The sequence below is a fragment of the Pelophylax lessonae genome (assembly GCF_965119305.1).
Source record: "Pelophylax lessonae genome assembly, chromosome: 9".
Classification (NCBI taxonomy): domain Eukaryota; kingdom Metazoa; phylum Chordata; class Amphibia; order Anura; family Ranidae; genus Pelophylax; species Pelophylax lessonae.
In genome coordinates this window covers 227,047,348-227,060,977 of record NC_138776.1, presented here as the reverse complement: position 1 = coordinate 227,060,977, position 13,630 = coordinate 227,047,348, and the positions used below count along the sequence as shown (strand labels likewise).

General features: G+C 48.8%; 1 protein-coding gene across 1 annotated transcript in view; it reads left to right on the top strand.

Moving 5' to 3' along the window:
- Positions 1-10,976: 10,976 nt before the first annotated feature.
- TIMM10 (translocase of inner mitochondrial membrane 10) overlaps positions 10,977-13,630 on the top strand; it is a 35,252-nt gene continuing 32,598 nt past the window's right edge. The window contains exon 1 of the mRNA XM_082267580.1: positions 10,977-11,113. Coding sequence (XP_082123706.1) covers positions 11,043-11,113 — 71 coding nt within the window. The 5' untranslated portion in view covers positions 10,977-11,042. The remainder of the gene's footprint in view (positions 11,114-13,630) is intronic.

Genomic DNA, 13,630 nt, shown 5'->3' with positions numbered 1-13,630 from the left:
GGACACCTTGTCTCAGCTCTCTTTCCTTTCTTTGGATTTTATTTGAGTTTTTTCTCTCTTTCTTGTTAGCTGTTATTTTTATCAGCGTTAGTTCTTCGGAAGAAGAGGATCATGCGGGCTGCGTCTCGGGCTGACCCCCCTGGTCGCAGGTTGTGGGTCAGTGGTTTCTCAGCCCGCCATCGAGCGTTCAGTCAGGTATCGCTCCTGAGTTATCTGAACGACCCATCCCTGTTCCGTGCAGGGATGCCAGGTGAGGTGGCTACCTCACCGGACGCTGTGCGGTTTCTCAACCCACCTTCTGATGCGTCCTAGATGCGACTCTCCCTGCCTCATGTTCAGCGGTTTGTTCGCCTGTGCGGGTTCCCCACGCCATGTAAGAGGTAAGTGTATGTATGTGGGGACCTGTCTGTCTGGGGGGTGTCAGTCTGGGACTGTGTTACCTTACCCTGTGTTCACAATGTTACTGTCTCCCTATCCCTCGTATTGCATGCTGTGGGCTGCAGGAGGGGGGGTTGTGCTGCACTCTGTGTCAGTTTGTATGTGAACGGCTGTGTGCTGTGGGGCTTGAGTTTCTCATGCTTGGGGCACATTACAGCGCCGCTGCGGCGGTTTAACATGTTTATTCCTTTTGCTGGGCAATTGGTGTGTTTTATACTTCACCCTCATGGGGTGTGGGAGCGGCGGTTTCGGCGCCAAGCGGCGCCATTTTGGCTGCGATCGCTCCGGCCGCATGTTTTACATGCATGGCGGCCATTTTCTTGTAGCCTCCATAGGCTTTGATAGAGCGCCCTGTATACCAGCACTTTCCTTTCCTTCAGAAGCACCGCAGGCAGCAGCAGCAGCGATCTCCAGGTTCATTTCCCTCTATTCCCTGTGTCCTGCCTTGGTTCATTGTCCCTGTGGGGGTCCCTTGTGTGGGGGGTTTTTGTGTGAAGTGGGCTACGATCGCAGCGCTCTCTTAAAGGGGCGGTCACCCATTTATTTTTCTGCTACAGGGGCATGGATTCTCAGGAAAACAAATTTCCTACAGCCTTAGTGGGAAGCCAGGGGTCTGCACTTCCCCCCCCCCCCGGGGGGGATTTGGCTGCGATGGTGGCTAGCCTTGCGACTCAGGTGCAAAAGCTGGTGGCTGCTCAATCCACAAAAAGGCCCAGGGTGTCAATTTCCTCTGATTCAGAGGGTGATGGTGCTGGGGCTGCTGTGGCTGGGGTCTCCTTATCGGGGTCCCGTTCCTCCCTGGACCTTATCGGGTCTGAGGTGGAGGGGGTTGATAATTCTCCCCCTGGCTCGTCTGAAGAGCTTGCACTCATGGATGAATTGGTTGCTTCTATCAAGCAAACACTGCGGTTAGAGGAGGAATCATGTCCTCCAGCTGCCTTAGCGGCTTATGGAACGCAGAAAAGGCGCAAAGCGTCGCAGGTGTACCCCTGCACTGATGATTTCCAAAACGCTGTGAAAGAACAGTGGCGTAATATACGCAAACCATTTGCTGTACCTAGTAGGTTTAAGCTACGCTATCCCTTTACGCCTGCTACTGATGAGCGCTGGTGTATTCCACCTCCGGTGGATCATGCGATAGCGGTTTTGAACAAATCCACTGCGATTCCGGCTGAAGACACCCCGGTGTTCCGGGATGCCACGGACAAGAGAATGGAATCTCTTGCCCGTCACACCTATTCTATTATGGGTTCTATGTTAAAAGCCTTATTTGCTTCTCTTATGGCGGCCCAGACGGTCGCGAGCTGGACGCAGGTGCTTAGGCGGGTCCTGGTGGCTGATTCTGCCCCCCAGGCGACCTTGGATATGGTGGATCAAATCCACCAGGGTGTCATGTATTTGTGCGCTGCGGACCTGGATATGGTTCCGTTGGCTGCACGTGTACACAGTGTGGCGGTGTTAAATCGCCGCCTGGTTTGGTTGAAGTGTTGGTCTGTGGATCAATCTTCCCGTAAGACTTTGGCCAATCTGCCTTATGATGGTTCTCGCCTTTTTGGCGAATCCTTAGATGCACTGATTAAGGGAGGGTGGCAAGAGCACGCTCTTGCCTCAATCCCACAAGCCCAAGGCGGCTCCTGGTAAGAAGCATGCTTCCTTTCAGGGGTCCTTTCGTGCCTTTCGGTCACACTATAGGGGCAAGCCGTCAAAGGGTCAAGGCTCCCACAAGAAGCCGTGGGCAGGTAAGCAAAAGTCCGGCCAATCCGGTTCTGCGGCCCACAACAGTGCGGCCTGAAGGGGCGCCCTCACCCGAGTCTGGGGTGGGGGGACGCTTGCTCGGTTTCTCTTGGCCATGGCTGTCCCGGGTTCGGGACAGGTGGGTTCAGGAAATCGTTCGCTCTGGCTACAAGATCGAGTTTCTCTCTCGGCCGAAGAGCAGATTTTTTCCCTCAAATCTTTTGTTTGTCCCCGGAGCGTTTGCGGGACCTGCGCCTAGCGGTGCAGGACCTGACGGCTCAGGGAGTGGTAGTCCCGGTGCCTCATCGGGACAGGTTTCGGGGGTTCTATTCCAATCTGTTCACCGTGCCCAGAAGAGAGGGCAAGGTACGTCCGATTCTGGACTTGAAGGCGCTAAACCGCTTTGTGCGGGTGCGCAAGTTCCGCATGGAATCCCTGCGATCGGTGGTGGCTGCCCTGGTTCCGGGGGAATTCATGGCTTCCATCGACTTGAAGGATGCGTATCTTCACATCCCCATCTTCGAGGGTCACCGGAGGTACCTTCGATTCGCCATAGCGGAGGATCATTACCAATTTGTGGCTTTGCCTTTCGGTCTCGCCTCGGCTCCGAGGGTGTTCACCAAAGTGCTGGCTCCGGTTCTGGCCTTGTTAAGAGCCCAGGGCATATCGGTCCTGGGATATCTGGACGATATTCTGGTTCGGTCTGCGACCAACCAAGGTCTGGTGAAGGATCTGTCCGTCACGTTGCAGACTCTGCAAGAGTTTGGTTGGACGATCAATTTCCCAAAATCAACATTGTGCCCGTCGGTCCGCCTCCCATACCTGGGAATGATTCTGGACTCTGTCCAGGCGAAGGTCTTCCTACCGGACGAAAAACTCAGGACTCTTCAGGAGGGAGTCAGGTCCCTCAGGGACAATCAGTTCTCGTCCATTCGGACGTGCATGCGGTGTCTGGGATTGTTGGTCTCGGCTTTCGAGGCGATTCCCTTCGCCCAGTTTCACACTCGGGGTCTCCAAGCGGTGATATTGTCCAAGTGGGACGGGCGACCGCACTCTCTGGATCCTCAGGTATCCTTGAGTTCTCAGACCAGAAGGGATCTTCTGTGGTGGCTTCTGTCCCCCTCAGTGTCGGGGGGCAAGTCTTTTCGTCCCTTTTCATGGACGGTGATCACCACGGACGCCAGCCTGTCGGGCTGGGGTGGTGTTCTGGGCGTTCTGTCCGCCCAGGGTGTTTGGTCGACGGAGGAGTCTTCCCTCCCGATCAACATTCTGGAACTGCGAGCGATACTCCTCTGTCTTCGCCGTTGGACGGACAGTCTTCACGGCTGTCCGGTCAGGGTGCAGACGGACAATGCCACGGCGGTGGCTTACATCAATCACCAAGGGGGCACCAGGAGTGCCCAGGCGGCTCGAGAAGTGGCCGCGATTCTGTCTTGGGCCGAGACGCATGTCCCGGCGATATCAGCAGTTCACATTCCGGATGTCTTCCAGATGTTGTGCGCGAAGTGGGGCCTCCCGGAGGTAGACCTGTTCGCGTCTCGTCTGAACAACAAAGTTCCACGGTTCGTGGCAAGGACGCGCGATCCTCGGGCAGACGCGTCGGACGCGTTGGTTGCCCCGTGGCATCAGTACCGACTGATGTATGCGTTTCCACCGATTCAATTGCTGTCCAGGTTCCTTCGCAGGTTGCACTCGGAACCAACTGCGGTGATTCTTGTGGCACCGGACTGGCCTCGCCGGTCCTGGTACGCAGACCTCGTAAATCTGGCGATCGACGTCCCGTGGCGTCTGCCTCTTCGAGAAGATCTTCTGTCGCAAGGACCGATCTTCCATCCTGCTTTACAGTCGCTGGCTTTGACGGCCTGGCTGTTGAAACCGAGGTCCTGAAGAACAGGGGTCTTTCCCCTGAGGTCATTCACACCTTGATCAATGCGAGGAAGTCTTCCTCGGGGAAGGTTTACTACCGTACTTGGAAGGCGTATTTTGCCTGGTGCGAATCCAGGGGTTTCTCTCCTGCCACTTATTCAGTGTCTAGGGTGTTGTCCTTCCTTCAGACGGGTGTTGAACAGCGTTTGGCGCTGGCTACGATCAAGGGTCAGGTGTCCGCTTTGGCCGTTCTGTTTCAACGTCCTGTGGCATCTAACGCTTTGGTTAGCACTTTTGTGCAGGGGGTACGTCATCTGATCCCTCCTAGGAGGGACCCTCTTCCCCCTTGGGACTTGAATCTAGTCCTGTCTGTATTGCAGCGTGCTCCTTTTGAAAGGATCAGGGAGATCTCGCTGTCTTTGTTATCCAAGAAGGTCGCCTTTTTGGTGGCTATCACCTCGGCTCGTCGAGTGTCGGAGCTGGCAGCCTTGTCCTGCAAATCTCCGTATCTGGTTGTGCATTTGGACAAGGTGGTCCTGCGACCTAACCCTTCTTTTCTTCCAAAAAGGGTTTCGGACTTTCATCTCAATGAGGACATTGTCCTACCTTCGCTCTGCGCGAAGCCTAAGCATCCGACGGAGGTGCTGCTTCACTCCTTGGATGTTGTCCGGGCGATTAGAGTCTACTTAAACTCGACTGAGTCTTTTCGCAAGTCGGATGCCTTGTTTGTTCTTCCGGAAGGTCCTCGGAAGGGCATGGCGGCGTCGGCTTCTACCATCGCCAAATGGATCAGACAGACCATTGAACAGGCCTATGCTTTGAAGGGGAAAGTTCCCCCTGTACCTGTGAAGGCGCACTCTACCAGATCTCTGAGTCCGTCTTGGGCCTGTCGTCATGGGGCCTCTGTGGCCCAGGTGTGTAAGGCGGCGACTTGGTCGACCGTACACACTTTCACTAAATTCTACAGAGTAGATGTTCAGGCATCGGCTGATGCTTCCTTTGGCCGCAAGGCTCTTAGTGCGGCAGTTCCCTAGAACCCTTGTTACGGGTTCTTTGACTGTTTGGGACATTTGTTTTTCCCTGGGTTTTCTTGCTCCTGTTGAGCGGGTGTTTTGTTCTTATGCCCAACTGGTTTCCTTCCTTTGGTAAGGTTCCTTTCTCTGATGGGGAGACGGCGTTGCCTTGGGCGCGGCTGCGTTCTTCCCACCCCTCATGTTTACACTGCTTTGGGACATCCCATTGGTGATGAATATGAAGGGGCGGCGACTGTCGGAGGACGTAAGAGAAAACGGAATTTTTGTAAAATCTTACCTGTAAAATTCCTTTCTCTGAGTCCTCCGACAGTCGCCGCCCCCGCCCCTCTTTTGGGGTTTTGATATACTCTCTACTGCTATTCCACTGAAACTGAGTTGGATACAGGAAGTGGAGGGTTATGTACTGAGGGGACCACCCCCTGGGGGTGGGATATGTTAAAAGTCTTTGTACTAACATATTCTATTGCCTAGCTACTCCTACGGATGAGAGGACATAACCCATTGGTGATGAATATGAAGGGGCGGCGACTGTCGGAGGACTCAGAGAAAGGAATTTTACAGGTAAGATTTTACAAAAATTCCGTTTTTCTTGGGCGGAGGCGAACCTGAGCTCTATTTCCACAGTCCACTTCAGGGGAGTGGAAAACGAGATGGCAGACTTTTTAAGCCACCATCAGGTGTTGGAATCGGAGTGGTCTCTAAACAGGGAAGTCTTCAGTTAGTGACCCAGAGGTGGGGCCTTCCAGACATAGATCTGTTCGCCAGCAGAGCGAACAACAAAGTCCCAAGGTACTTTTCCTTGGAGAAAGGCGGAAAAGTCATAGGGGTGGATGCCCTGGCTCAGGAGTGGACCATTCAGCTGGACTATGCCTTTCCCCCATTCAAGCTGATTCCTCTAATTCTGAAAAAATGCATCCAGGAGGATACCACCTTTATTCTGGCAGTTCCGTTTTGGCCAAACAGGCCTTGGTTTTCGTCCATGTGGCGTCTAGCAGTAGGCCCTCCCTTCATGTTGCCGGAGAGGGAAGACCTTCTTCTGTCCCAGGGGCCAAATCAACTGCCAAAAATTCAAAGAATGAAGTTGGCGGCCTGGTGTCTGCAGAAAGTCTTTTGAAGTCAAAAGGACTTTTCAGATAACGTGATCCGCACGATTCTTTCTAGTAGAAAGAAAGTCACCCAGGAAATTAATTTTAAGTATTGGAAATGTTTTTGTTCTTGGCAGAATACCGGAAACTGGGAGGTCAGTGTTCCAGCCATCCTTGAATTTCTGCAGGAAGGGGCAGACAAGGGACTGGCCGTTAGCACCTTTTTTTGAAAGGAAGGTCCATCAGGCGGTAGTCCCACCCTAAATCTGTTAAGTTCTCGTTGATCTCTCCTGTGCTGTCCTGGACAGACTGGAGAAAAAACAGAGTTAGACTTACCGGTAACTCTGTTTCTAGGAGGAGTCCAGGACAGCAGGGATTCCCTCCCTATATGCTTTTATAACCATGGGCGAGTTTTTTTGTCTTGTTTCAGAAGCCATGTCCGGGGAGTTCTCGGATAAAGATTGGGGAAGACTGTGGGTGTCAGCCCCTTTATTCACCTGATCCTTTGTGTTTCCTGTCTCTGGAGGTCGAGCCTATATCTTCTGTGCTGTCCTGGACGACTTCTAGAAACCGAGTTACCGGTAGGTCTAACTCTGGTTTTTCTTAACTTTGCAATACAGGAGTATCATAAGCAAATAAAACAGTAATGAATATACACAATATACTAATAAATTAAAATATCCAAAAGACAATTTTTAAGACTGTAACTAAACAAACCTTAGCATCTTTGTCAAGCTGCAAGAAAAAGTATGTGAACCCCTTGGAATGATATGGATTTCTGCACAAATTGGTCATAAAATGTGATCTGATTATCATCTAAGTCACAACAATAGACAATCCCAGTCTGCTTAAACTAATAACACACAAAGAATGAAATGTTGCCATGTTTTTATTGAACACAACATGTAAACATTCACAGTGCAGGTGGAAAAAGTACGTGAACCCCTAGACTAATGACATCTCCAAGAGCCAATTGGAGTGAGATGTCAGCCAACTGGAGTCCAATCAATGAGATGAGATTGGAGGTGTTGGTTACAGCTGCCCTGCCCTATAAAAAACACACACCAGTTCTTGGTTTGCTTTTCACAAGAAGCATTGCCTGATGTGAATGATGCCTCACACAAAATAACTCTCAGAAGACCTACGATTAAGAATTGTTGACTTGCATAAAGCTGGAAAGGGATATAAAAGTATCTCCAAAAGCCTTGCTGTGCATCAGTCAACAGTAAGACAAATTGTCTATGAATGGAGAAAGTTCAGCACTGCTGCTACTCTCCCTAGGAGTGGCTGTCCTGTAAAGATGACTGCAAGAGCACAGCGCAGACTGCTCAATGAGGTGAAGAAGAATCGTAGAGTGTCAGCTAAAGACTTACAGAAGTAACTGGAAAAAGCTAACATCCCTGTTGGCGAATCTACAATACGTAAAGCACTAAACAAGAATGGATTTCATGGGAGGATACCACAGTGGAAGCCACTGCTGTCCAAACAAAACATTGCAGCACGTTTACAGTTTGCACAAGAGCACCTGGATGTTCCACAGCAGTACTGGCAAAATATTCTGTGGACCGATGAAACCAAAGTTGAGTTGTTTGGAAGAAACACACAACACTACGTGTGGCGAAAAAGAGGCACAGTACACCAACATGAAAACCTCATCCCAACTGTGAAGTATGGTGGTGGGGCATCATGGTTTGGGGCTGCTTTGCTGGGTCAGGGCCTGGACGGATTGCTATCATCGAAGGAAAAAATTTTAATCAAGAAAAAAAAGTTTATCAAGACATTTTGCAGGAGAACTTTAGACCATCTGTCTACCAGCTGAAGCTCAACAGAAGATGGGTGTTGACCATACAATTGTTGACAGGACAATGACCCAAAGCATAAAAGTAAATCAACAGAATGGCTTAAACAGAAGAAAATATGCCTTCTGAAGTGGCCCAGTCAGAGTCCTGACCTCAACCTGATTGAGATGCTGTGGCATGACCTCAAGAAAGCGATTCATACCAGACATCCCAAGAATATTGCTGAACTGAAACAGTTCTGTAAAGAGGAATGGTCAAGAATTACTCCTGACCGTTGTGCACGTCTGATCTGCAACTACAGGAAATGTTTGGTTGAAGTTATTGCTGCCAAAGGAGGTTCAACCAGTTATTAAATCCAAGGGTTCACATACTTTTTTCTTGCAGCTGTATACTTACCTTTCTTCCTCCCCTCTGCGGACACGGCCGACGACATCACTTCCTCCTTCGCATTGCGTCCTGGTAGATGAGAGTTCTCAATCCCAGGATGCAATGGGAACGCCCGGCCGCTATTCAGAATGCCGATCGCAATCTACAGCGCATGCGCCAGATTGCGATTGCCATTCTGGGTAGCCAGTTCCAGGAAGGACACAGCGACTTCAGACACCCACAACGGAGATGGCCGCGCTCTGCATCAATTTTAAAGGTAAGTATTTATCTTTATTTGTTTACTGTAATGTGGGTTTAGTGTTAGGGTAATTGGGTATAGATTAGGATTAGGGGGGTATATTTATCTAAAAAAGTTGTATGTGGCCGGAACTCCGCTTTAACCACTTGCCGACCGGTCACGTTGACCCTACTGCGGCAAAGTGGTTTGTTATTGTCCAGCGACGTAGACCTATGTCGCTGGACTCCTCCCCTTGTGGGCTGCGCTCCCGCTGTATTCAGTCACAGCGGGAGTCGGGCTAGGGGAGGAGCGGCGGTGATCAGCGCCGCTCTTCCCCGATCGTCGGGGATCGAGTGTGGAGATCTGCCCGCTTGTGTAAACAAAGCGGGCGGATCTCCTAAATGACAGGCAGGGTCAGATTGCAGGATTCAGCATAGCTGAACCTGCGATCTGTGCCTGTGTCACACAGTCCCCTCCCCCCACACACGTTAGTAAGCACCAGGCATACATTAACCCCTTGATCACCAATAAGTTAACCCCTTCCCTGCCAGTCATTTTTACAGTAACCGTGCATATGTATAGAACTGATTTACTGTAGTAATGTCACTGGTACCCCCAAAAGTGTCAATGTCAGTCAAGGGTCCAATCTGTCCGCCGCAATGTCGCAGTCCCGCAAAAAAATTGCAGATCGCCCCCATTACTAGTTAAAAAAAAAAAAAACAATAATGACATAAATTTCCCGTAGTTAGTAGCTGCTATAACTTTTGCGCAAACCAATCAAAATACGCTTATTGCGTTTTGTTTTTTTTTTTTTGTTTTTTTTTAACAAAAATATGTAGCAGAAAACAAATTGGCTTAAAATGTTAACACATTTTGATTTTTAAATTTTTTTGGGGGAATTTCATATAAAAAAAAAATGTGAAAAATATTGTTATTTTTTTCAAAATTGTCGTTCTTTTTTTGTTTATAGCTCAAAAAGTAAAAATCGCACAGGTGATCAAATACCACCAAAAGCAAGCTCTATTTGTGGGGAAAAAAAGGACATATATTTAATTTGGGTACAGCATCGCACGACCGTGCAATTATCAAAGTAACGCAGTGCCGAATCGCAAAATATGGCCTGGTCAGGAATGGGGTAAAATCTTACGGTCTTAAAGCGGTTAAAAATACGCTCATTGAGAATTTTTTTGTCAAAGACATGTAGCTAAATACATTTTGGCCTAAATATATGACAAAAATTGAATATATTGGATATTTTTTAACTGTCAAAGTAGAAAAATATTGTATTTTTCAAAATTGTCGCATTTTTTTTATTAATATCGAAAAAAAATGAAAATCGCACAGGTGATCAAATACCACCAAAAGAAAGCTCTGTTTGTGGGAAAAAAAAAACGTAGATTTCGTTTGGGTACGGCGTTGCATGACCATGCAATTGTCAGTTAAAGTCGCACAGTGTTGAATCGCAAAAAGTGGCCTGGACGTAGGACAGCAAAATCCTCCGGTGGTAAAGTGGTTAAAGATGTCTGGGCGTGTGGAAATCTCTCAACTGAAAGGAAAAATTTCTAGTCCCTACCTAATCCCTACCTTTACTGCCTAGGCTCAACAATATCTGCACGCGCTCCCACAGCTCAAGTGCGTTTCTGGTGCTCCTTTCTGAAATGGGGGGGGGGGGGGTCAATTGGGAACAACCGTATGCACCTAAGCAAACAGCTGCGCCCAGCGGGATGCAACCCAGCACCCAATGGCCACACTTTTTGACATCAGTTAAAGGGATACTACTCCTGATATATAACACATTAATGGTACATATCCATATTCCCTTATCCATATTTCCTTATATATTACTTTTAACTGCAACTGTATCTATCTACCTAAAGGATTTATCTCGGTCTATATAATCTGTACTAACCTTTTCTGTCATATCTTTCCTTTCCACACGTCCAGACTTCAGTGCCCTGGGTCTTTTATACGGTATACAAAATCAGGATATATTTCCAGTCTATACACATCCTATAGTAAAATAGAATCCTGCATCACAGGAAAAAGCCTTTTACCATAATCATCAGCAAGAGGCCATTTAAAGGTATGCCTTTATGTAAAAGAAACAGATGTGTATATACAACAGGAAAGCAAACTCAGGAAAGGAATGTATCAGAATAGCAAAATACCATGCGACTAAAAAAAATATTCTCACAACAAATTTACTTTCTCGACAACAAAATGTCTAAATTACACAGCAAAGCACAACTCCCATCATTCAAATAAGCATGACTATAAAACATTTAAACAAAACCTAATCTTAACAGCGCTTATGCATGAAAACGCTGCTTGCGATACACGTTACAGATCACCACACACGTAGTATCATATGCTTGGTCATCTGAAAATGTTAAATCTTGTGGAAAAGATCAAAAAATTTTTCTATGTGTTTGTGTCTTGCAGCTGTAATTCTAAATTGTATAAGGCACATAACTGAAAAAAGATGGATCCCTTAAGAGCTCAGCAACTGGCAGCAGAACTTGAAGTGGAGATGATGGCAGATATGTATAACCGGTGAGAAAAACCTCTTTAACCACTTACAGGGCACTTTCACCCCTTTTTCCTGTCCAAGCCAATTTTCAGCTTTCAGTGCTGTTGCATAAAAAGTTCACGGTCATGCAACGCTATACCCAAATTCAATTTTTGTCTTTTTTTTTTTTTAAATGCTAAAAAAAAAAAAAAAAATAAAAAGTTGTAAACCGCGCGGGAGCTGATGTTCACGGCACAGGGCTCTGAAAGAACGGCATGAGCGGCCGTTCCTTCAGAGCGCATGCGCCAGTGATGTCACTGGCTGCATGCAAAGTAAATTCTAAACGGTGCATGTTTAGGAGATATTTACAGTACCTATAGGTACAAGTTGCAGAGGAGGGTTTACTTTTTAACAACTTAAGGACCGAAAGGTTTGGCCCCCTAATGACCTGGCTTTTTTTTGCGATACGGCACTGCTTTACTGTAACTGACAGTTGCGTGGTCGTGCAACGCTGTACCCAAATAAAATTGATGTCTTTTTTTTTTTTCCCCACAAATGGAGCTTTCTTTGGTATTTGATCACCTCTGTGGTTTTTTATTTTTTGCGTTATAAACAAAGACCGACCGTTCTGGGGAAAAAAACTTTGTTCATTGGCAGACAACAGCTCCATATTCTTCGTAACCAGAGTTATGCTGCCCCCTACAGGAATAGGACACTAGGCAGGAAAAGTCTTTACCACACCTATGGGGCAGTCTCTGGGGGTATACACCCACTCACTCTGCTATAGGCATTCAGTTTTTTTTTTTTCTGCCTAGTTCAGGAGTAGGACCTTGTTCCCTGCTGGGATTTAAGCCCTAGCATGTTTTATGTAAAAAGGTAACTTTGTGTCTAGATTTTATTTTTAAGCTGGTTCCTGAGAGCACTACAATCAACAGCCGGACTTGGCGTCGACCTGGATATTCTAGATTCTTATGACCTCCCAGTCTGGCCAGCGAGTGTGTGCAGGTCGCAGCTCCGCACTAGGCCTCGAGCCCCGCTGGAAGGGGGCTGGCCCATGAGTGAAACACCTCCGCCAGGACGCACACAACCTGGTTTGTCTTGAGTCACAGCGTACCCCTTTGCCGTTGGCACCCCCAGCCCAGGTGGAGAGGTGGTCTGTCCGGAGTGGCGCCCACGTGAATATCGTTGGTATGGTAAGTAGTGTCCCCCCCCCCCCATATCTCTTGCGGTCTCGGGGTAGATGTGGGCCCTTCCCTGGGACAGTCGGACCCTCGGGTTATCCCCATCACCCCCCCCCCCTGCATGTGGGGTCCCTTGGGAACATCCCCCATTGACCAGCCAAGCCTCACCCCCCCCCCCTCAGGCCAACCTCCCCACTATTTCATAGGGGTCCCTACCTTAGTGTCAGGTACAGTGCAGGGGCTGTAGTGGGCGATGGGGGCCCTGGGGGGGGGGGGGGGGTGGCGATGCTGCTGATTGCATGATCCGCGGGGGGGGGGGGGTTAATCCTGGTGGGGGTCCCTATGCCTGATGATCGCTGGATCCTGTAGACCACATGGCGGGCCGTGGATGCCGCCATTTTCCAGTAGATCAGCAGTATTTAGCTCGGCAGCCATCTTTTATTGGCTTCCCATTGAAATGCATTGGGCAGCCATTTTGTTGTGGCCTCCCCATTGAAATGCATTGGACGCCCATTTTCTAGTAGTCTGAGAACGATGTACAGCAGGTACTTCCTCTTCCTGTGAAGATTGTTTTTCTGCACGTCAGGCCGGCTCTACTTTGTCTGATATTGGGTGGGGGTGAGTCGATTGGGCTCCCTGTATGTCGCCCTCCCACTCTGCTATATTGCAGTTTAGTGTGCTGGGACTTGTAGTACTGCTGGTGCAGCGGTGTGGGGCCGTTTTCTGCAATATTCCTAAAGTGACACTGCGCTTTCCCTGGGATAACATGCAGTCCCAGGAGCAAGTCTCGCCTACTGATCCCCTCGGGTTACGGGAACCTCTGGGTCGCAACCCTTGTCCGCCATTTTGGAAACCCTGAGGGATCTGCGTCATCGCACTCTGATGGCGAGGATGAAATATCCTCATCTGCAGCAGTGCGGGAAAACGCGCTGGTGGAAGCACTTAGTGTCAGTGCTGGAAAATCTAACAATGGCGGATGATCTACAGCATCAGGGATGCAGGTTTCCTTTTGGTACACGTAAATCCAGAAGTCGGGCAAGGTTATCCCTTGTCCGGAATTTGACAAAATTGTCACTGAACAGTGGGGGCACCTTAAACACATGTTATTGGCGCCAATGGTTAGCGAAGCGCTTTAAGAGGCGCTACCCCTTTGCGGACGCTGTAGTCGATAAATGGACCATCTAGGTGGACACTGATCCAAACTGGACAAATCTACTGTGGTTCCGGTGGAGGAGTCTCCGGTCTTTAAAGGCCCTGTTGATAGAAGGATTGATGCTCTGTCCCACCACTTACATGTGATAGCGGGTTCAATACTTAGACCGGTCTTTGCTATCACTCTGGTGTCCCAGTCCATAACGGAATGGGCAAAGTTACTAAAAG